This window comes from Pan paniscus, chromosome 13 (genome assembly GCF_029289425.2).
Source record: "Pan paniscus chromosome 13, NHGRI_mPanPan1-v2.0_pri, whole genome shotgun sequence".
Taxonomy (NCBI): Eukaryota; Metazoa; Chordata; class Mammalia; order Primates; family Hominidae; genus Pan; species Pan paniscus.
In genome coordinates, this window is record NC_073262.2 from 71,650,254 (window position 1) to 71,670,439 (window position 20,186).

Here is a 20,186-nt window from a genome sequence, read left to right on the forward strand (position 1 = left end):
CAGCGGAAAAGGGTACGAAGGCAATGAAGGATAAAAGACCACAGCTTGGGTTCAGTGTATACTGCTTGGGCGATGGGTGTACCAAAATCTCACAAATCACCACTAAAGGACTTACTCATGTAACTAAATACCACCTGTTTCCCAAAAAATTTATGGAAATAAAAAAAAAATTTAAGGTATTACTTGTTTCCACAGACAGACTCCATAAAATAATTGATGCTTTTTTCCTGAAGACACCAAAGTAATAAACAAAATATCTAATCCATGGACTTTTCTGAGATACCAGAAGGAAATGCTATGTCTCGGTCAGTAAGTCCAAGGTACCTGGACGAGGGTTCCTGGTGTATATTCTCCTTCATCCAGGACAAGTGTGGAACCGTACCAGAAGGCCAGTGCATAACACAAAAAGATGAGACACCACACGAATCCAGTAAAGAATCCCATCACTATCCCTTTTCTAATTCCCCAACGCTGGGCAAACACAAGATTTTTCTCATACCTGTGAAGAGAAAACGTCTGAGTCAATTTCAGCAGAAACAGCTCAAGTTATAATGTTTAAAACAGGCCAAGATGCAGTGGTTTTACAAAATGATCGTAAAATCATCCCAAACACAGAGCAGCTTCAGGGAGAAAAATCTCCAATAACCTTTGTGTAGTTTTTTAAAGTTTGTTTTAACCTGACAATGAAACTTGTTGAAAGGGCGATACTTAACAAAGCTGCCTGATTGCTGCTTGGATTGCATAGTGAGGTAAGCTTGGCCCCAAGAGAAAAGAATTTTCAACATAAATATATGAACAAGAGAGATCTAGTATTGTGTTTGAAGTGTTTCCTTGAGTCACATGACATGTCCTTATCAGAAAATAATGCAACTGTCTCCAAATAAGTAGACCAGACTATTTTGTTTCCAGCTCCCCAGGCTTGGAACTAGTGTTTGCACCAACTCATCTGTAACTCACCCATCTGCCCTGTGGCTGAGATGCTGTGTTGTGACACACTGGTCAGGTTCACAGCCATGAGACATGGATAACTGAAACTATGTGGAAGTCCAATGCAAGGAATAGGTTTCAGTAATTCCATGATCTAGCCATTAACAATGGGCTTTGTCTCATATATAGCTCAGGCATTCTGAAACTGCCTTCCTACATCTCAAGAATTGAATTCATGGAGAACTTTTAACCTTTTGCAGGACACAAAATGAAGGTCTATCCTATGTTTGTTACCATTTTTAAAACACTAAACTGTCTCTTTTATTGACAATAAAAGATAATGTCTTTCATGGTGGAAGAAATATGCTACTGAAATTTTTTACGAGAAATAAGGAACCTCACTCCACAAACCAAAAGAAGTGGGGAAAAGAGGATAATAAGAGGTTGTAAATCCTATTCTCTTTTTTACTTGATGGATTTGGTAGCAACTGAGAATAACACCATCTTACCAAATCCACAACACATAAAGTAAGATTTGCTATTCAGTTGGTAGCTATTTTATAAAAATCAAAGCATGGCACGTAGTAAGTACTCAATAAATACCAGATAAATTAAAGAATAAACAAAATTACATTTTAGACAACTGTATTATTTTGGCCATTTGGGTTTTTCTTTTCACTGGGAGTTAATCTCTAGAATAATGCTCTATAACTTTTCAACACTAATTTGTTTTTTGAGACAGTGTCTCACTCCATCATTCAGGCTGGAGTGCAGTAGCATGATCACAGCTCACTGTAACCTCAACCTCCCCAGAATCAGGTGATCCTCCCACCTCAGCCTCCCAAGTAGCTGGGACTACAGGTGTATACCACCATGTCTGGTTAATTTCTGTATCTTTTTGTAGAGATGATGTTTTGCCATGTTGCCCAGGCTGGTCTCAAACTCCTGGCCTCAAGCAATCCACCTGCCTTGGCCTTCCAAAGTGCTGGGATTACAGGTGTGAGCCACTGTGCCCAGCCTGTTTGACCAAATAGAAATCTTATCAGACTTTATAAAGAACATGTAGCACAGTACCTGAATAAAATGTGTTTAATTAAAAAGGTGTTCAATAAAAATGTGTGAAATAGCATTTTGAATCATGCTGGCATTTCTTTATTATTTTTTAATTGACAAAAGTTACATATATTTATGGTATACAACATGATGGTTTGAAGTATGTATAAATTGTGAAATGGCTAAATCAAGATAATTAACACGCATTACCTCACATACTTATATTGTGTGTGTGTGTGTGTGTGTGTGTGATGAGAACACTTAAAAATCTATTCTTAGCAATTTTCAAGTATGCAATGCATTGTCATTAACCATAGTCACCATGTTAACAACACATTTCTTGAATTTATAAACTGCCTCTTAAGTGTGAATAAGGAAGGGTTTCTTTTAGATCACCATGAACTAAATTAAAACAACTACAATTAGATAATTAATGTCATTATTTTTAAAATATCTCAAACTACCCCTGTTTAACTGAAATTTTGAATCCTTTGACCAACGTCTCCCCAGTTCTCGCCTGCCCCCTCCCCCCTCAAAGCCCCTGGTAACCACTGTTCTGCTCTCTGCTTCTGTGAGTTCAACTCTGTCAGTGAGATCATGGGGTATTTTTCTGTGCCTGGCTTATTTCACTTAACATAATGTCCTCCAGGTTCATCATGTTGCTGCAAATAACAGTATTTTCTTCTTTTTAAAGGCTGAATAGTATTCTATTGAATATGGTGTGTAAATTTACACACACATTTTCTTCATTCACTTGTCTGTTAATGGGTGCTTAGGTTGATTCCATACCTTGGCTATTGTGAATAATGTTGCAGTGAATATAAGAGTACAGTTATCTCTTGACATAGTGATTTCATTTCCTTTGGATATATACCCAGTAGCGGGGATGCTGGATCATATGGTAGTTCTGTTTTCCATTTTTTGATGAATCTCCATACTCTTTGGCTGTACTGATTTACTTTCCCACCAAAAGCGATCCGTGTAACAGGGTTTCATTTTCCCCATGTACTTGCCAACACTTGATATCTTTCTTCTTTTTATAATGGCCATTCTTACAGGTATAAGATGATATCTCATTGTGGTTTTGACTTGTGTTTCCTTGATGATTAGTGATGTGTGACATCTTTTCACATACCTGTTGTATGTTTCTTTTTGTATGTTTTCTTTTGAGAAATGTCTATTCAGGTCTTTTGACCACTTTTTAATCAGGTTGTTTTCTTGTCATTGAGTTGTTTGTGTTTCTTATATGTATTGGATATTAACCCCTTATCAGATGTATGGGTTACAAATATTTTCTCTCATTCTATAAATTGCCTCTTCACTCTGTTGATTGCTTCCTTTTTGAAGCTTTTTAGTTTGATGTAATCCCATCTGTCTATTTTTGCTTTTGTTACCTGTCCTTTTGGGGTTGTGTCAAAAAAATCATTGCCTAGACCAATGTCATAGAGCTTCTTCCCTATGCTTTCTTCTAGTAGTTTTTCAGTTTTATATCCTACATTTAAAACTTTAATCCATTTTGAGTTGATATTTGTGTATAGTGTGAGGTAAGGATCAAATTTCATTCTTCTGCATGTGGATATCCAGTTTCCCCAACATCGTTTATTGAAGAGACTGCCCTTTCCTCATGGTGTGTTGTTGGTCTCTTTATTGAAAATCAATGGACTATAAATGCATGGACTTCTTTCTGGGCTCTCCATTCTTTTTCATTGGTCTATGTGTCTGTTTCTATGCCAGTACCATGCTGTTTTTATTACTATAGTAATCAAATAATCTAATAATGATCTATTACTTTGTAGTAGATTTTGAGATCAGGTAACGTGATGCCTCCAGCTTTGTTCTTCTTGTTCAGGATTTTTGCTATTCAAGGTCTTTTGTGGTTGCTAAGAAGTGGCAAGAATGGGTATTTTTGTCTCGTTCCTGATCTTAGGGGGAAAAGCTTTCAAATTCTCACCCTTGAGTATGATTTAGCTGTGGGCTTGTCATATGTTACCTTTATTGTATTGAGGTACATTCTTTTTATACCTAATTTGTTGAGAGTTTCTGTCAGGAAAGGATATTGAATTTTATTAAATGCTTTTTCAGCATCTATTGAGATAACCATATGGTTTTTGTCTTTCATTCTGTTAATGTGGTATATTACATTTATTGACATGCCTATGTTGAACCATCCTTACATCCTAGGGATAAATCTCACTTGATCATGGTGAATGATTCTTTTAATGTGCTATTCAATTTGGTTTACTAGTATTTTTGTTGAGCATTTTCACGTCCATGTTTATCATGGATATTGGCCTTTGATTTTCTTGTAGTATCCTTTTCTGGCTTTGGTATCAAGGTAATATTGGCGTGTAAAATGAGTGTGAAGTATTCCCTCCGCTTTAATTTTGTGGAAGAATTTGAGGAGGACTGGTACTAGTTTTTCTTTAAATGTCTGGTAAAATTCAGCAATGAAGCTATCAGGTCCTGGGCTTTTCTTTCATGGGAGACTTTTTATTACTGATTCAATCTCCTTACTCATTATTGGTATGTTCAGATTTATTTCTCTTTATTTCTCCGTGATTCAACCTTGGCAGGTTGTATTTTTCTAGGAATTTATCCATTTCTTCTAGGTCATCCAATTTGTTGGCGTTTGTTTTTAGTAATCTCTTATGATCTTCTGTATTTCTGTGGTATCAGTTGTAATGTCTCATGTAGGCTTTTCTTTAATGACAGCAAACAGCATTATAGACTGATATGAGGTATAATATTTATACATACATACCATCAGAGTTTGAAATAAATATCTACCCTGAGCTGGCTTTCTAAAAATTGCCAACTGCAACATCTTTTAAAACATACTGCTAAAGGCTTGGGACTTCTTATAGTGCCTAAATTACCAACCTAAATTACTCTGCTTAGCTCCCTCTTGAACAAGTACTTCCTCCGGAGGCCACAGACCAAGGTGGGTCTGCCGCTTTGCACAAACTGAGAGACTCAGGGTACTATGCTGATTGATGAAATTAAGGAAATAACCAGATTCCAATTAACCAACCTTTCAACCTCTCTTTTCTCACCACCAAAAGCAGCCACTGTTCTCATTGATGAAATGACTTCATCAGCCACCACCCCTGCTTTGGCATAGGCCTTCAGCTCATAGTCCGTAAACTTGGACACACTCTAAAAATCAAAAAGAAGAAAAGAAAATGTGAAGTCCAAGAAATTAGGTAAGTCAGTCTGTCATTCAGATTCATTTAACATGTGGCATGGGTTTAATACAATATTAGATTCTCACTGTAACATCATTGACAGGAGGAAGAAATCTGGTTCAAATTTGGTCTATGGTAAGCTTCATCCAGGGTTGTCTGGTTGTTGATATATCAAAATGACCCTACTAAAAGTAAGAACCTCCTCAAAGAATAAGTTCCAAATAGGACATTCTGTAAGACTAAAGTGTTTCAGTCATTATACTAATAAAGTGTTAAGTTAGACCATGTCATAGTTCATTGCTATTAGCCAATGGCCATTGCATAATTTATAGACAAACGCCAGAGACACATGCAGATATCATGATTGGGTATAATATATGACATATAACATATAAAGTATAGGCATGATGTTGAAAGACGATTTCAGATGATTCCAGAAAAGAAAGTCCATTTTCACTCAGTTGGAGATGCTCAAATACGTAGTTTTGATTTTTACAAAAGGAAATGAAAAGACATCTGTACTTAACAGTAGACACATTACTTTTTCTAAAACTGACTTGGATTGAGTCCTAGTCAAAATGAACCCCCAAAGAAACCCCTGGCACAGATTAATAAATAAGAAGAGGAAAAAACACATATTGCAGAAGATCAACTAGCTCAGAAATATAAAAATATATATAATACCCAGATTAAGGGAGTTTATCTTCCAGTAGTTTTTCCAAACTTTTAGCAGCAAAACTCTTATCAAAATCTTAGATGGAATTCTAAGGTGTAAATTAAGTAAGTATTCATAGTAGTTTTTAAAAACAATATATTTATTTCATCAGTGTACATTTTATAAAACATGTGAATTAAACATGTAACAGTAAGGAAAGTGAGGCTTTTTTTTTTTTTAAAGAGATGGGTTCTTGTTCTGTTGCCCAGGCTGGAATGCAGTGGCATGATCCTAGCTCACTGCAGCCTCAAACTCCTAGACTCAAGCATTTCACTGGCCTCAGCCTCCTGGGTATCCGAGACTATAGGCACATGCCACCATGCCTGGCTATTTAAAAATTTTTTTTTTTTTTTTTTTTTTGTAGAGATGGGATCTCACTGTGTTACCAAGACTGGAAGCTGTTTTTATTAACATTAAAATTTACATTTGAGCCTAGTGAAGTTGCTTGTATAGTTTGTTGTATAGTTGCTTGTAGAAGTTTGTTGTATAAGGACAAACATACACAGACTTGAAAGCAAGACAAGACATGTGCAGACCTACAACATTCCAAATCAGTGACGAGTTTATGAGAAGCTGGAAATGGGTACTGAGATGACTAGAGAAACTAAGCGTTAGAGCTGTTTAAAACCAAGTGAACTGGGCTATGTGTTAACCTCCAACATGTTGAAATGTGGCCTATGATCCACATGAGTGTGTATATTACTTTATCATAGGTTTGAAGAAATAGATTAGTGTATTCAGAAAAAAATGAAAAAATGTTTGCAAAACCCCTGAAGCTCTTCTGTGGAAGTTGAGGGTTCCCTGGAGTATAGTTGGAAAGTGGTTAGTAGGAAAGACTGCCGTAAAACTTGAATGATATAGTGGATTGAAAAACATATACATCTCTCTTTAGCAATTGATTCTGTGCCCGACATGGCTTAAATGCCTAACGTGGATTATTCCCTGAATCATCATAATGTTTTTGGGAGGTATTATCCCTATTTTAAAGACAAGGAAACTGAGGTTTTCATGGGTTAAATGGATTTTTCCTGAGTCACACAACCTGTTAGCGGTACAGCCAAGTGGTGACCTAATGAAATGGAGTGAGCTCTTTGCTATTGTCACTTTAAACCATTTTCTATTTTATCTGGGAAATGTTTGAATAATGTAGTCAGTGGACTGTGAGAATATTTTGCTATTGAGCAATAGGAAGTTGGTACCTATTGCTCAACGATGTGTGAGGGTGTATGCTGTTTTTCAGTTAAATTCTATTCTCATTTATAGCACAGTTTTAGTATGCCTGATTCCATAATGTGCTATCTAATGTGGCTGCTCTAATAATAATTTCTCAGTCCTTGGGAGTGTTTTTAGCTGATGTGACCCGAAATTCCTATTCCTATATGTTGTCCAGGCCTCAATTCCTGGGGAACCGAGACAGTGACTGGGATAACTCTTGGAATGGGTCAGATCACCTCTCTCTGAAAGAGGTTATCTGAAAGATAAGATGAAATGGAGAACACAGTTGTGATTGCAGAAATCCTTCTTATGTGCTTGTTAATGCTCTTTGCCTGTTGTGCCATTTCAGGGAAGTGCCCGAGCTTGGGAGGACATGGAGAACAATAGGCATATTGGAGAGTGAGTGGGGTTTGGAGTCAGAGCCCCTTAGACTTGAATCCTACTCCGCCAGCTGTGCAGTCCCAGACAAATCCCCTTACCTTTCTGAGCCTAGTTTCTTATATTTAAAATGATGTTAGTGCTCACTTTATAAGATTGATGTAAGGATTAGAGATAATGACTATTAAGCTCCTAGTAGTGCCTAGAGAAACAGTGAATGCTCAATAAATGTAATTGCTGTTAATAAAACAATATTTACCTATTAAAACATCATTAATCCCTATTCGATGAAATGTCATTTGACACTGGGGAGTAATCTAACACACTACATGAAAATAGTGATAATTATGTTGCTAACTGTACTCAGGAAAAGTGACTCAAGCTTCACATTTTTGGCTGTTTATGAAGGCAAATGTCTTCCCATGGAGAGATGCAAAAAGACATTCTTACCAGACCAATGGTGGCTGCTCCAATCCCAATGAGAGGGCTGACAGAAATAATAACCAAGGTCAGTTTCCAACCCCTGAAAAATCCCAACAGGAAACCACAGATGGTCGAGGTCATGCGCTGAATGAAAAGGGCCATTTGGTCAGCTATGGCATCATTGATTTTATTAATATCACTAGAAACCAGAAAGATTTTGGTCACTAAAACTGAATTTGATCATTCAAATATCTTGCTGAAAGTCTCAGTCTTTCCCTTTTAAACATTCCCATCTCTCTATCCCCATCACCCTTGGATAGCATTAACAGCCTCTCAAATCTTGGAAAATTTGCTGCCCCTTGGGATGTTATCAAGCCTCTTTCCTCATAGCCAATCAATTTTGTTCTTAATCTAGGTTTCCCAGCTGGTACTCAGTATTGATAAAGGCTTTTGGAAACCATCTTATTTGTCTTTTTCTTTTACATAGCTAATATCCTTGCTCTGTCTTGCAAAGCTTTTCTTTCTTCAGGCCTGCTGAATCCTTTCAGCCTCAAGGTTCTAGTCACATACCTTCTCGTGCATCAATCTTGTATAATCCCCCAAGAAGAAGTAACACCTTTCTCCCTGTGTTTCCGTAACACTGTAATTAATCCTTGCGCATTTGTGTGTGTGTGGAATTATTGCATTCTGCTTATAGGCAGTATAGAGTAGTGGTGAAGAGTGCAGATTCTGGAGCCAGACTAGGAATTTGAATACAACTCTTGTTGGGCAAGTTACTTAACCTTTTTGTGGCTCAATTTTCTTGTCTGTAAAATGAGAACAATAATAGAACCTACCCCAATAGGTAGTAATGAGGATTAAAGTAGCGAATATATGTAAAGCCTATAGGACAGCGCCTATCATATAATAAACAATATGTGTTAGTTCTGATTATTTGCTTGCATTTCTTATTTCCCCTACTAGGCTGTAAGTTCCTCAAGAGCACAAGTGCAAGGTAATTGCTCCAGAATATTGATTGAATATAATTATATTAAATTCATATTCCTGAGAACATTTCCTTAATCTCTTGTCCAGTTGGAGTGAATAGAGCTTGGAACTAAACAGCAAGAAAGAACCTAAGACATCACCCAGATATTAGGCCATTGTGTTCCAGCAGGGTTAGATAACTGCTCAAGGTCACAGTAAGGAGCAGAGTAAGTGCTGGAAGTCAGGGGTCCTGAATTTCAGTGTGCTTTATCTACACTGTAGAGTGACTGTCTTTCAGGGGACCTCAAAATTCAGTTCAATAGGGTTCGACCAATTCTAATTCCTCTCATTTAGAATTCCTGGGTGGCTGTTAATGACCTAAACTAGGTGTAAACTGGATTTAAATCCAGTTACACCTGGACAGCTAAATAACCTTTTTAACTGTCTTCTATAATATTTCCTTTCTAATATTTTCATTAAGGTCTACACACCAAATTGCAGTACCTTGGCTTTCAATTTTTAATGTCCATATTTGACAGTGTATTACTTATGAAAAAGCCATGCCACCTATGAAAGCCCAATTTAAGAGATGAAACATAGGAAAACTGAAAATATTTTTAAATTTTTATTTAATTTAGAAACAAGGGTTTTATTATCCAAAAATCACACACTAAAATACTGTTTTACCAGCTACTTACTCAGAGAATCTTGTATTCAGCTCCCCCACTGAATTGCAGTCAAACCACCCTATTTCCATTCTCATTATTCTCCTAAAGTAAAATTTTCTCATTTTCTGTATCTGATGAGCTGCGGCAATGACCCAAAAGCATATCTGGAAATGGACAAAGGAATGTTTAGCATTGCAATGTTTGAAATATTTGTTAATTTCTTCTTTTTTCAGAAGAAAGTACTTTCAATACCACAGTTGAGAAAAGGGGGAAAGTAATTCAGAAAATGCCTCTTCTTGGGAACTAAGATGTGAGCTCTGTCATCTGCTGCTAAAAGTGGAGGTAAACAGAACCTTCGGCAGGGTAGCCTGAGATTTGGGTTTGAATCCAGCTCTGACACTTAAGCAGGCCCATGTCTTCTGGACTTTACCCTACAGAGCTTCACTTTCCTCATGTGTGAAAGAAGGCTCACAGCACCAAAAATAAGGCATTATTGTTCTTAAATAACTATTTTTAATGCATTTCTGAGTGAATTTCCTCTCAGAAAGACCTGCCTAGAAGCATTCATGCATAGTTTTCAGGCAATACTTTTCAAGAAATGTAAAACAAAAATTATGACATCAGCAAAAATCTAATCTGCTGATAGATTTTTCCCTAACTAAAAAAAAAGAAAGCCTGTCATTAAAATTCCCAATGCCTAAATGGGAAAAAATGATTCATTTCTCTTTACAAACAGCACTGCCTGGAATTCTTGAATGAATGGGAAAGAATTCATTATTTTTCTACAAAAGAAGGCAAAAGATAAAATATTTTTCTTTCTTAATAAGGGTTAAGTACCTCCAAGCCCTTCCATCACTTAAATCTAAAATATGCTCTAGATTCAGCCTTTCAGAATTTGGGTTGGAATGCAGTTTGTTGAGACTTTAGCAATGCGAGAAAAAGAAAGTAAATTTTGCTTTCCTCTATCTCCCCCTGCCCCACATTCTTCAAGTTACTCAACTGCCCCCTACAAACACACCTGCAAATGTCCATTTCTGGATCTAGAAGAGAGGATGAAGTAGGGAAAGGCAGGGGGAGGACAGGACATTACAACTACGAGTCTATTATGCATCTCTCTGGACAGCCACTTGTATCCTCCTAAGTTTCCACCCGAGAGAAGAATCCCTCTCCATTCTCTCATGTCCTCTGGAAACAGACTGTCGTTCTTAGGGCTTCTGATTAGCTTAAAGAGTGGCAACACATTGCATCTCATTGTAATGTCTTTGAGGTCAGATATTGATCTATAAATTATACGGAGGAGCTACTAACTTGAATATATCCTGTGATAAGTACTGCGACAGCAATTCCAGCATAGTAAGTGGCAAATTTGATCATTTCGCTCTCAATGTTCAGCAACCTTCAAAAGAGGGAAAAGAATGTTCAGACTTGCAAGTAGGATCAAGCCACCAGAGGTTACATTTGTGGATATAGAGGGATTTAAAAATATATATATTTTAAATATATATATAATATATAATAAATATACTATATACAGTATATTTCTATTAGACATGAGTAAGACATTTTATCTATGCAAAATTATAATAAATCCAACCAAATTTCTAAACAGACCTCATGGTACCAATCACAGAAAATATGCATATCCCCTTCATTTTTATAGGCAGAGATGCTAGGACTATGAAATAATTAATTAGCCGTTGTTGGAAGCCAGGGTACCCTAAATGGCAGCCCAGGGCTTGGTCCACTTTAGTCTCTTCCATGCATACTCATCATGCAGTGATAGAGCAATCACAGGTAAGAAAGATTTTCAAAAGCCAGACAGGCTGTCTGAAAAGAAACTGATAGAATGATGTGTGCTGTAAATCAGGAGGCTTACTGTTACCTCTTCTAGGAATGCAAGCCAGCTTTTCAACTTCTCTATCTCAGAGTGACACTGAAAAATGTGCCTGTTATCTTCCCATGGGAGAGAAAAGCATTTTATTAGCCCTGTCTTTTTGCTGACTACAGCCTAAGTTCATTCACCAGGACAATTTCTAAGGTTGAAGCCAAAGACACTTGTGGGAAATAGCAAGAAGAAAAATAGCAAAGAAAAATACTTTGGCATTTTTCCCAGCAGCACTACCATGTTGCTGCACAGGGTTTGGGATTGGCAGTGCCAGGGAGTGGAGGAAAAAAAAATTCTGAAATTGCTTTTAGGAATGAAGGCATTCCATAATTAGAAAATTAACATATTGGTTGATGACAGTTATGATCTTCAGGGACAAGTTAAATGGTATAGAGTCTACTTTAGAAAATCAGCAAGCAGCCTCTTTAGCATGGGTTCTTCATCCCACATCCTTTCTGCTCTCTGTCAGCCTTCTTTTTGTGGCTTGAGCTTGATTTTTTTTCTCTGTTGAACTCAGGTCAAGCATTGCAATATAATTCATTTAATACAGAATAAACTGCACTATTAGTCAATATCTTTATTGAATATATTTATATTGAGTACATTTATGCTTGTCTTGCTAGTAGATTGCAAGCTACTCAAGGTCAAGGGCTGGGCTTACACTGCCTGAAATCAATAAATGTTTCTTGATTTTGCTTTGACTTTCAAAATACTAATTAGGAAGGGAAATAACTGCTGTGGTCAACCCTTCTGACAACCTCAAAACCAGCTAAGGTCTCTTGTGCTCACCACATTCCCAGTCTTTCATGATGACTAAGAAGAACCCTGAGATGAACAAGAACTAGAAAATCATAAACTTATCGATGAGTATCCACAATCAGAGGCTCTTATAAAAGCTAAATATCTCTGAACAGAGAGTATACTATATTATTATAAGTAAAAGCTTTCTAAGGTATACATGAGTCAATTTTCTTCATTTTCAGTTTGTTTTGGGGTGTCCAAAACCAGAAAACTATAAGCATTTGTCCAAACATTTTACTTAGAGAATAGTAGTTAACAGAGGCTGGGAAGAGCAGCGGAGGGGGAGGGATGGGGAGAGGTTGGTCAACAGGTACAAAGTTACTGTTCAGGAATAAGTTCTGGTACTACATTGCATAGTAGGTGACTATAATAGTTAACAATAATACATTGACTATTTCAAAAGAGCTAGAAGAGAGGATTTTGAATGTCCTCACCACAACGACATGATAAATGTCTTAGGTGATGGAAATGCTAATTATTCGATTTGATCATTACACATTGTATACATGCATCAAAATGTCACACTATATCCCATAAATATGTATACTTATGTGACAATTAAAATGATAATAATAAATAACTTTACTTAAATTTCCTGTGGTGTCTTTATTCTACAAGCACTTTAAGCGGAAGTGATGAAGCGACTGTCATTAAAAATGCCAGTTTACAAACATATGTGGATTAAGGGTGTTGGGCACTGGCCCAGCTCTGGGATTTTCTGGAACAAAGGTCAAGATAATTCTATCACTGCTGGATGGTGCAGATAAAGATATATGCAGTTTATCACTCTCTTCACTCCTGAGGTGTCGCTGAAATGAGTGGTTAACTCATTTTTATTTTATTCTGGGAAGAAGAGGTGATTAAGGCTTTAGAGAACTTGATAATATTTCTGGAACAACAGAAAAAACCTATCAGAAAAACTGACAGGAAGGAAAAGAGCAGGCCTGGCTTTGCTCCCATGACTGCATACCAAGGTCTGTATTGCCTGAATGGTGGGAACACTTGTCATCATAAAACCCCAGGAAGAAAACCCCAGGAAGGATTCTATAAAGTGTGCAGGTGATTTGGACCACAGAATGGAATTTTTTTAACAGCAAAAACGGACATGAATCTACTTGAATGAATTAAGATTCCCCATTTGTTGAATAACAAAGACTCATTTGTTGAATAGCAAAGAAGGGAGAGAGATGACATTAGAGGAAAAAAGATAAAGGGACGTTTTACAAATTATTATGATATGAGGACTTATTTTGCTTTTTTGTTTCTTTTTACCTTGTTTTGGAAACTTTTTACTTTTTTTTTTCATTTTACCTTGTTTTGTCATTCAATTTACACATCAAGCTTACAGATTTACTAAAGCCATATCTTGCAAATATCTTGCAAAACTGTAGTACAATACCACACCCAGGATATTGACACTGATATAATCAAGATCAGAACATTCTCATCATCTCAAGACTCCCTCATATTGTCCTTTTATATCTCCACATGCTTCTATCCAATCCCCATATCCTCCTTAGCCCCAGCTACAATCAGTCTGTTTTCTTTTGCTATAATTTTGTCATTTCAAGAATGTCATGTAAATGGATCATACAGTGTAGAACCTTTTGGGGTTGGCTTTTTTCCACTTAGCATAATTCTTTCAAGTTTCATCATTAACAGTTCATTCCTATTTATTAAGGAGTATTCCATATAATATAGATAGATGGATCACAGTTTGTTTAACCACTCATCCTTTGGAGGATATCTGGGCTGTTTCCAATTTTTATCTATTACAAATTAAGCAGCTGTCAACATTTGTGTATAGGTTTTTATGTGAGCATAAGTTTTCATTTCTCTGGAATAAATCCCCAAAAGTAGAAATGCTGAGTCATGTGGTAGTTGAGTGTTTAGATTTTTTAAAATTACTAAACTGTTTTCCAGGATAGCTATGACATGGTTTGAATGGCATGAGTGATTGTATGAGTGATTCAGTTCTTCCACATCTTCATCAACATTTAGGGTTATCACTATTTTTAATTTTAGCCATTCCAATAAGTCTATAGTAATATCTCATTTTGATTTAATTTGCATTTCTCTATTGATGTTGTTTAACATATTTCATGTGCTCATTTGCCATCTTTTGTCCTTACTCATGTCTTTTTCCCATCTTTGAACTGAAATTTGCTATTGTTATTTTAACACTGAGTTTTGAGAATTTTTTATATATTCTGGATCCTAGTCCTTTTTTGGATATACAAGTTGCAAATATGTTCTCCCAGTCAGTAGCTTGTCTTTTCATTCTCTTATCAGGATCTTTTACAAAGTTTTTAATTTTATTGAAGTCCAATTTATCAAATTTTCCCTTTATGAATTGTGTTTTGGTGTCGTCTACATGCTCTGTCCAGCCCTAAAACATGAAAATGGTCTCTTCCATATTTTTCTAAAAGTTTAGTTTTATTTGTTACATATAAGTCCATGATTCATTTAAGCTACTTTTTGTATAATTTCATTTTTTTGCCCTATGGATGTCCAGCTGCTCCACAGCCATTTGATAAAAAGCTTATCTTTCCCCCACTGAATTGTTTTTCCACTTTTGTCAAAAATCAATTGGACATATTTGTGTGGGTCTATTTCTGAGTTCTCCATTCTGTTCCATTGATCTATATATCTAACCTCTGTCAATGCCACACAGCCTTGACTGCATTAGCTATATAATATGTCTTGAAATTGGGTAGATTGATTCTTCTCACTTTATTATTCTTTTTCAAAATTATTTTAGCTATTCCAGTTTTTTTACATTTTCATAAACATTTTAGGGTAATCTTTTCTATATCTACAAAAAATCTTGCTTATATTTTGATATATTAGGGCTTAAATATGTCATTTTCTTTCTTGTTTTCTATTTGTTCTCTGTTATTTCTGTGTTTGCTTTCTCTTACCTTCCTATGGGCTGCTTGAACATTTTTTTAGAATTCAATTTTGATTTATCTATAGTGTTTTTAAGTGTCTCTCTTTGTATAGCTTTTTTAGTGGTTGCTCTAGGAAATACATTATAGATACATCACTTTTCACAGTCTACTAGTGTTGTCATTTTACCAATTCAAGTGAAATATATAAAGATTACCTCCCATTACATACCTCTACTCTCCTTCGTTAATAAGTGTCTTAACTATTTCCAAATTAAACACACATCAGACAGTGTCATAGTAGGATCATATCACAGTGTTAGAGTTTCTACCATAAAACATAATTCAGAAAGCTTAAGAGAAGGGAGGTCTATTGCATTTACTCATAGTTTTGTTACTACGCACTCCCTTCCTGATGTCTAGGACTTCTTTTATTATTTCCTTTCTACTTAAAGAACATTCCTTAGCCATTCTTTTGGGGTAAGTCAGCTGGCAACAAATTCTCTTGATTTATTTCATCTGAAAATGTCTTGATTTCCCCTTCCATGACGGTGGTGGTAATGTTTTGACTCTGTCACCCCAACCCAGCAGGTAAGGGGAGAGGTGCCTTACTATAGTGGGGATGAGCCAGGCCTCCCACATATTCTCCATTGACACCATGGGGGTGAGTGAGGGGGTGGCACAAGAGGGGCTTATTACCACCTAGCAAGTGTGGAAGAGTCTATGCTCCCAAATCAACATTCGCTGGCATGGGTGAGAGTGAGGTCACCGTTTTCTTCTGTGGTGTTTGGCTAGAGTAGAGCAATTATTGCTTAGAAGTTTTCTAGTAGGCTTTCTCTTTCTGAACCACTATCTAGAAAAAGCAGGATTTTGTTGAGTCTTTTTGGTCTGCACTCATTGGGGTTTCCAGTTTGCCAGCTTTTCCAACACTTAATCTAGTGCATATCAGGCATAAGATACCCAGGGAACTTATCAACATGTTATTACTTGGCTCCTGAGGGCTCTAGCCAGTTGACTTTTTCCCCCCCACTTTTCAGGATGTTATGTTTGTTTTACATATAATGGATTAAACAATACAATAAAAAGACAGAGATTGTCAGATTGCATTAAATAAAACAAGATCCAACTATGTACTGTCTACAGGAGACACACTTTAGATCCAAAGATACAAACAGGTTGAAACAAAAAGATAGAAAAACAAAATCATTTCAAAAAGCAACCGTAAGAACCCAGGAGTGGCTATACTAATATCAGACAAAATAGACTTTAAAAACTTGTTACTAGAGATAAAAATCATTTTGTAAAGATAAAAGGGTCAATCCATCGTGAAGTGATAACATTTATGGAGATACATGCACCTAAAAAAAGAGCCTCCAAAACACATGAAGCAAAGTCTGGTTATTATAAAAAAGAAGGATGATATCAAGTGATGGCAAGAGTGTGGAAAAAAGGGAACACTTGTACACTGTTGGTGGGAATGTAAATTAGTACGGTCATTATGGAAATATGTATGTAGGTTCCTCAAAAAGTTAGAAATAGAACTGCTATATAACCTAGCAATCCTATACTGGGTATATATCCAAGGAAAATGAAAACAATATATCAAAAAGGTATCTACACTCCCATGCACACTGCAGCATTATTCACAATAGCCACCTATGTGTCCATCAACAAATGAATGGATAAAGAAAATGTGGTACATATAGATAATGGAATATTATTCAGCCTTTTAAAAAAATCCTGTCCTTTGCAACAACACAGATGCACCTCGAGTATATCATGTTAAGTGAAATAAGCCAGGCACAGAAAGACAAATACAGTGTAATCTCACTTAAATGTGACATCTAAAAAATTTGAATTCATAGAAGCAGAGAGTAAAATGGTAGTTACTAAGGGCTAGAGGTGGGGAGATTGGGGAGATGGTTAAAAAATACAAAATTTCAATTAGGAGGAATAAGTTCAAGAAATTTACTGGGCTGACTATAGTTAGTAACAATGTTTTGTATGCTTGAAAATTATTGAAAGAGTAGATTTTTATTTTTTTTGTTTTATAATGTACATTTTATTATTTTTAAAAAATTTTAATTTTTATTTCAATAGGTTTTTGGGGAACAGGTGGTGTTGGGTTACATGAATAAGTTCTTTGATGGTGATTTCTGAGATTTTAGAATGGTGCACCCATCATCCAAGCAGTGTACGCTGCATCCAGTGTGTAGTCTTTTATTCCTCACCACTTACCCTTTCCTCCAAGTCCCCAAAGTCCAGTGTATCATTCTCATGCCTTTGTGTCCTCATAGCTTTGCTCCTACATATGAGTGAGAACATACACTGTTTAGTTTTCCATTCCTGAGTTACTTCACTTAGAATAATAGTCTCCAATTCCATCCAGGTTGCTGCAAATGCCATTATTGCATTCCTTTTTATGGCTGAGTAGTATTTCATGGTGCGTGTGTGTGTGTATGTGTGTGTGTGCATATATATATATATACACACATACACACACAAACATATTAAAATGTAATATATAGTAATATAAAATGTAATATATATTACATATATATCATATCTATATCATATGTAATATATATATTACATTTTCCTTATCCATTCGTTGATTGATGGGCCTTTGGGCTGGTTCCATATTTTTGCAATTGCAAATTCTGCTGCTATACACATACATATACAAGTATCTTTTTTGTATAATGACTTATTTTCCTCTGGGTACATGCCTATTAATAGTAGTGGGATTACTGGATCAAACGGTAGATCTACGTTTACTTCTTTAAGGAATCACACACTGTTTTCCATAGTGGTTGTACTAGTTTACATTCCCACCAATGGTGTAAAAGTGTTCCCTTTTCACCACATTCATGCCAACATCTATTCTTTTTTGATTTTTTGATTATAGCCATTCTTGCAGGAGTGAGATGATAACACATTGTGGTTTTGATTTGCATTTCCCTGATTTGCTTGGTAGTGGCAAGTTCCCTCAGCATTTGTTTGTCTGGAAAAGACTATATCTTTCCTTCATTTATGAAGTTAAGTGTCATTGGATACAAAATTCTTGGCTGATAATTGTTTTGGTTAACGAGGCTAAAAATAGGACCCCAATCCCTTCTAGCTTGTAGGGTTTCTGCTGAGAAGTCTGTTTTTATTCTGATAGGTTTTCCTTTATAGGTTACCTGGTGCTTTTGCCTCACAGCTCTTAAGATTCTTTCCTTCATCTTGACTTTAGATAATCTGATGACTATGTGCCTACGTGATGATCTTTTTGCAATGAATTTCCCAGGTGTTCTTTGATCTTCTCGTATTTGGATGTCTACATCCCTAGACAAGAGATCTTCCTTCAGCAAGGCCAGGAAAGTTTTCCTCAATTATTCCTTCAGATATATTTTCCAAACTTTTAGATTTCTCTTCTTCCTCGAGAACACCAATTATTCTTAGGTTTGGTCATTTAACATAGTCCCAGACTTCTTGGAAGCTTTGTTCATTTTTTAAATTCTTTTTTCTTTGTCTTTGATGGATTAATTTGAAACCCATGTCTTCAAACTCTGAAGATTCTTTCTTCTGTTTATTTGATTCTATTGCTGAGACTTTCCAGTACATTATGCATTTCTCTAAGTGTGTTCTTGATTTCCAGAAGTTGTGGTTGTTTTTTATTTATGCTATCTATTTAACTGAAGAATTTTCCTTTCATATCCTGTATCATGTTTTTTATTTCCTTCAGTTGGACTTAACCTTTCTCTGGTGCCTCCTTGATTAGCTTAATAATCAACCTTCTAAAGTCTTTTTCTGGCAATTCAGAGATTTCATCTTGGTTTAGATCCATTGCTGGTGAGCTGGTATGATCTTTTCGGGGTGTTAAAGAACCTTGCTTTTCTGATTCTCTCTTATTTGGGTAGACTATGTCAGAGGGAAGATCTGGGATTCATAGGCTGCTGTTCAGATTCTTTTGTCTCATGGTGTGCTTCCTTGGTGTGGTGTTCTCTCCCTTCCCCTATGAATGGGGCTTCCAGTAAGCTAAACTGTAGTGATTGTTTTTGCTCTTCTGGGTCTAGCCACCCAGCAAAGTTACCAGGCTCTGGGCTGGTACTGGCAAGAGTCTGCAAAGAGTCCTGTGATGTGATCTGTCTTCAGTTCTTGCAGCTGTGGATAACAGCACCTGCTCCTGGTGGAGGCAGCAGGGGAGTGAAGTGGGCTCCGTGAGGGACCTCTGTTGTGTTTTTATTTAGTGCATTGGTTTTGTGTTGGTTGGCCTCTAGCTAGGAGGTGGCACTTTCAAGAGTGCATCAGCTATGGTCCTATAGGGAGAATGCAAAGTTGCCCTCAGGACACCTGGTTATGTATTCAGGTTTCCCAAGCAGTGGGCAGGGCCACAGAGTTCCCAAGAGAATTGGGCCTTTGTCTTTGGCTACCAGGGCAGGTAGAGAAAGACCACCATGTAGGGGCAGGGATAGGCGCCTCTGATCTCAGCCTATCCTTGGGAGGGGCTTGCTGCAGCTGCAGCTGCTGTGGGGGATGGGGGTGTGGTTCTCAGTCCAATTCAGTTATGTTCCCAGGAGGATTATGGCTGCCTCTGCTAAGTCATACAGGTCACTAGGGAAGTGGGGGAAAGCTGGCAGTTACAGGCCTTAACCTGCTCCCACTCAGCCCACAGTACTAGAGGTTAATCTCATGCCCACCGTGCCCCCAACAACAGCACTGAATCTATTTCCAGGCGGCCGGTGACCAGGGCTGAAAATTTGCCCCAGACCACAAGCCTCCCCATTGAGAAAGCAAGCGGACACACAGTTTTTTGGCATCCCAGGAAGCCTGAAGCCAAGAGTAGATTTTTAGTGTTCTTACAACAAAAAAAGATAAGTGTGTGAGGTAGTAAATATGTTAATTAGCTCAATTTAGCCATTCCACAATGTATACATATTTCAAAACATCATGCTGCACACCATAAATATATATAATTTTTATGTGCCAAATTAAAAAATATTTTTAAAGACATAGAAAATCTGAGTGGACCTATAACAACTAAAGAGATTGAATCAGCAATCAAAAACTTTCAACAACAAAGAGTCTAAGATGAGATGA

General features: G+C 36.7%; 1 protein-coding gene across 1 annotated transcript in view; it reads right to left on the reverse strand.

Moving 5' to 3' along the window:
• ABCB11 (ATP binding cassette subfamily B member 11) overlaps positions 1 to 20,186 on the reverse strand; it is a 120,498-nt gene that overhangs the window by 70,839 nt on the left and 29,473 nt on the right. The window contains exons 6-10 of the mRNA XM_055108392.1: positions 10,839 to 10,926; positions 9,561 to 9,694; positions 7,924 to 8,095; positions 5,012 to 5,136; positions 325 to 499 (exon numbers count right to left, since the gene is read on the reverse strand). Of these exons, the coding sequence (XP_054964367.1) occupies positions 325 to 499; positions 5,012 to 5,136; positions 7,924 to 8,095; positions 9,561 to 9,694; positions 10,839 to 10,926 (694 nt within the window). The remainder of the gene's footprint in view (positions 1 to 324; positions 500 to 5,011; positions 5,137 to 7,923; positions 8,096 to 9,560; positions 9,695 to 10,838; positions 10,927 to 20,186) is intronic.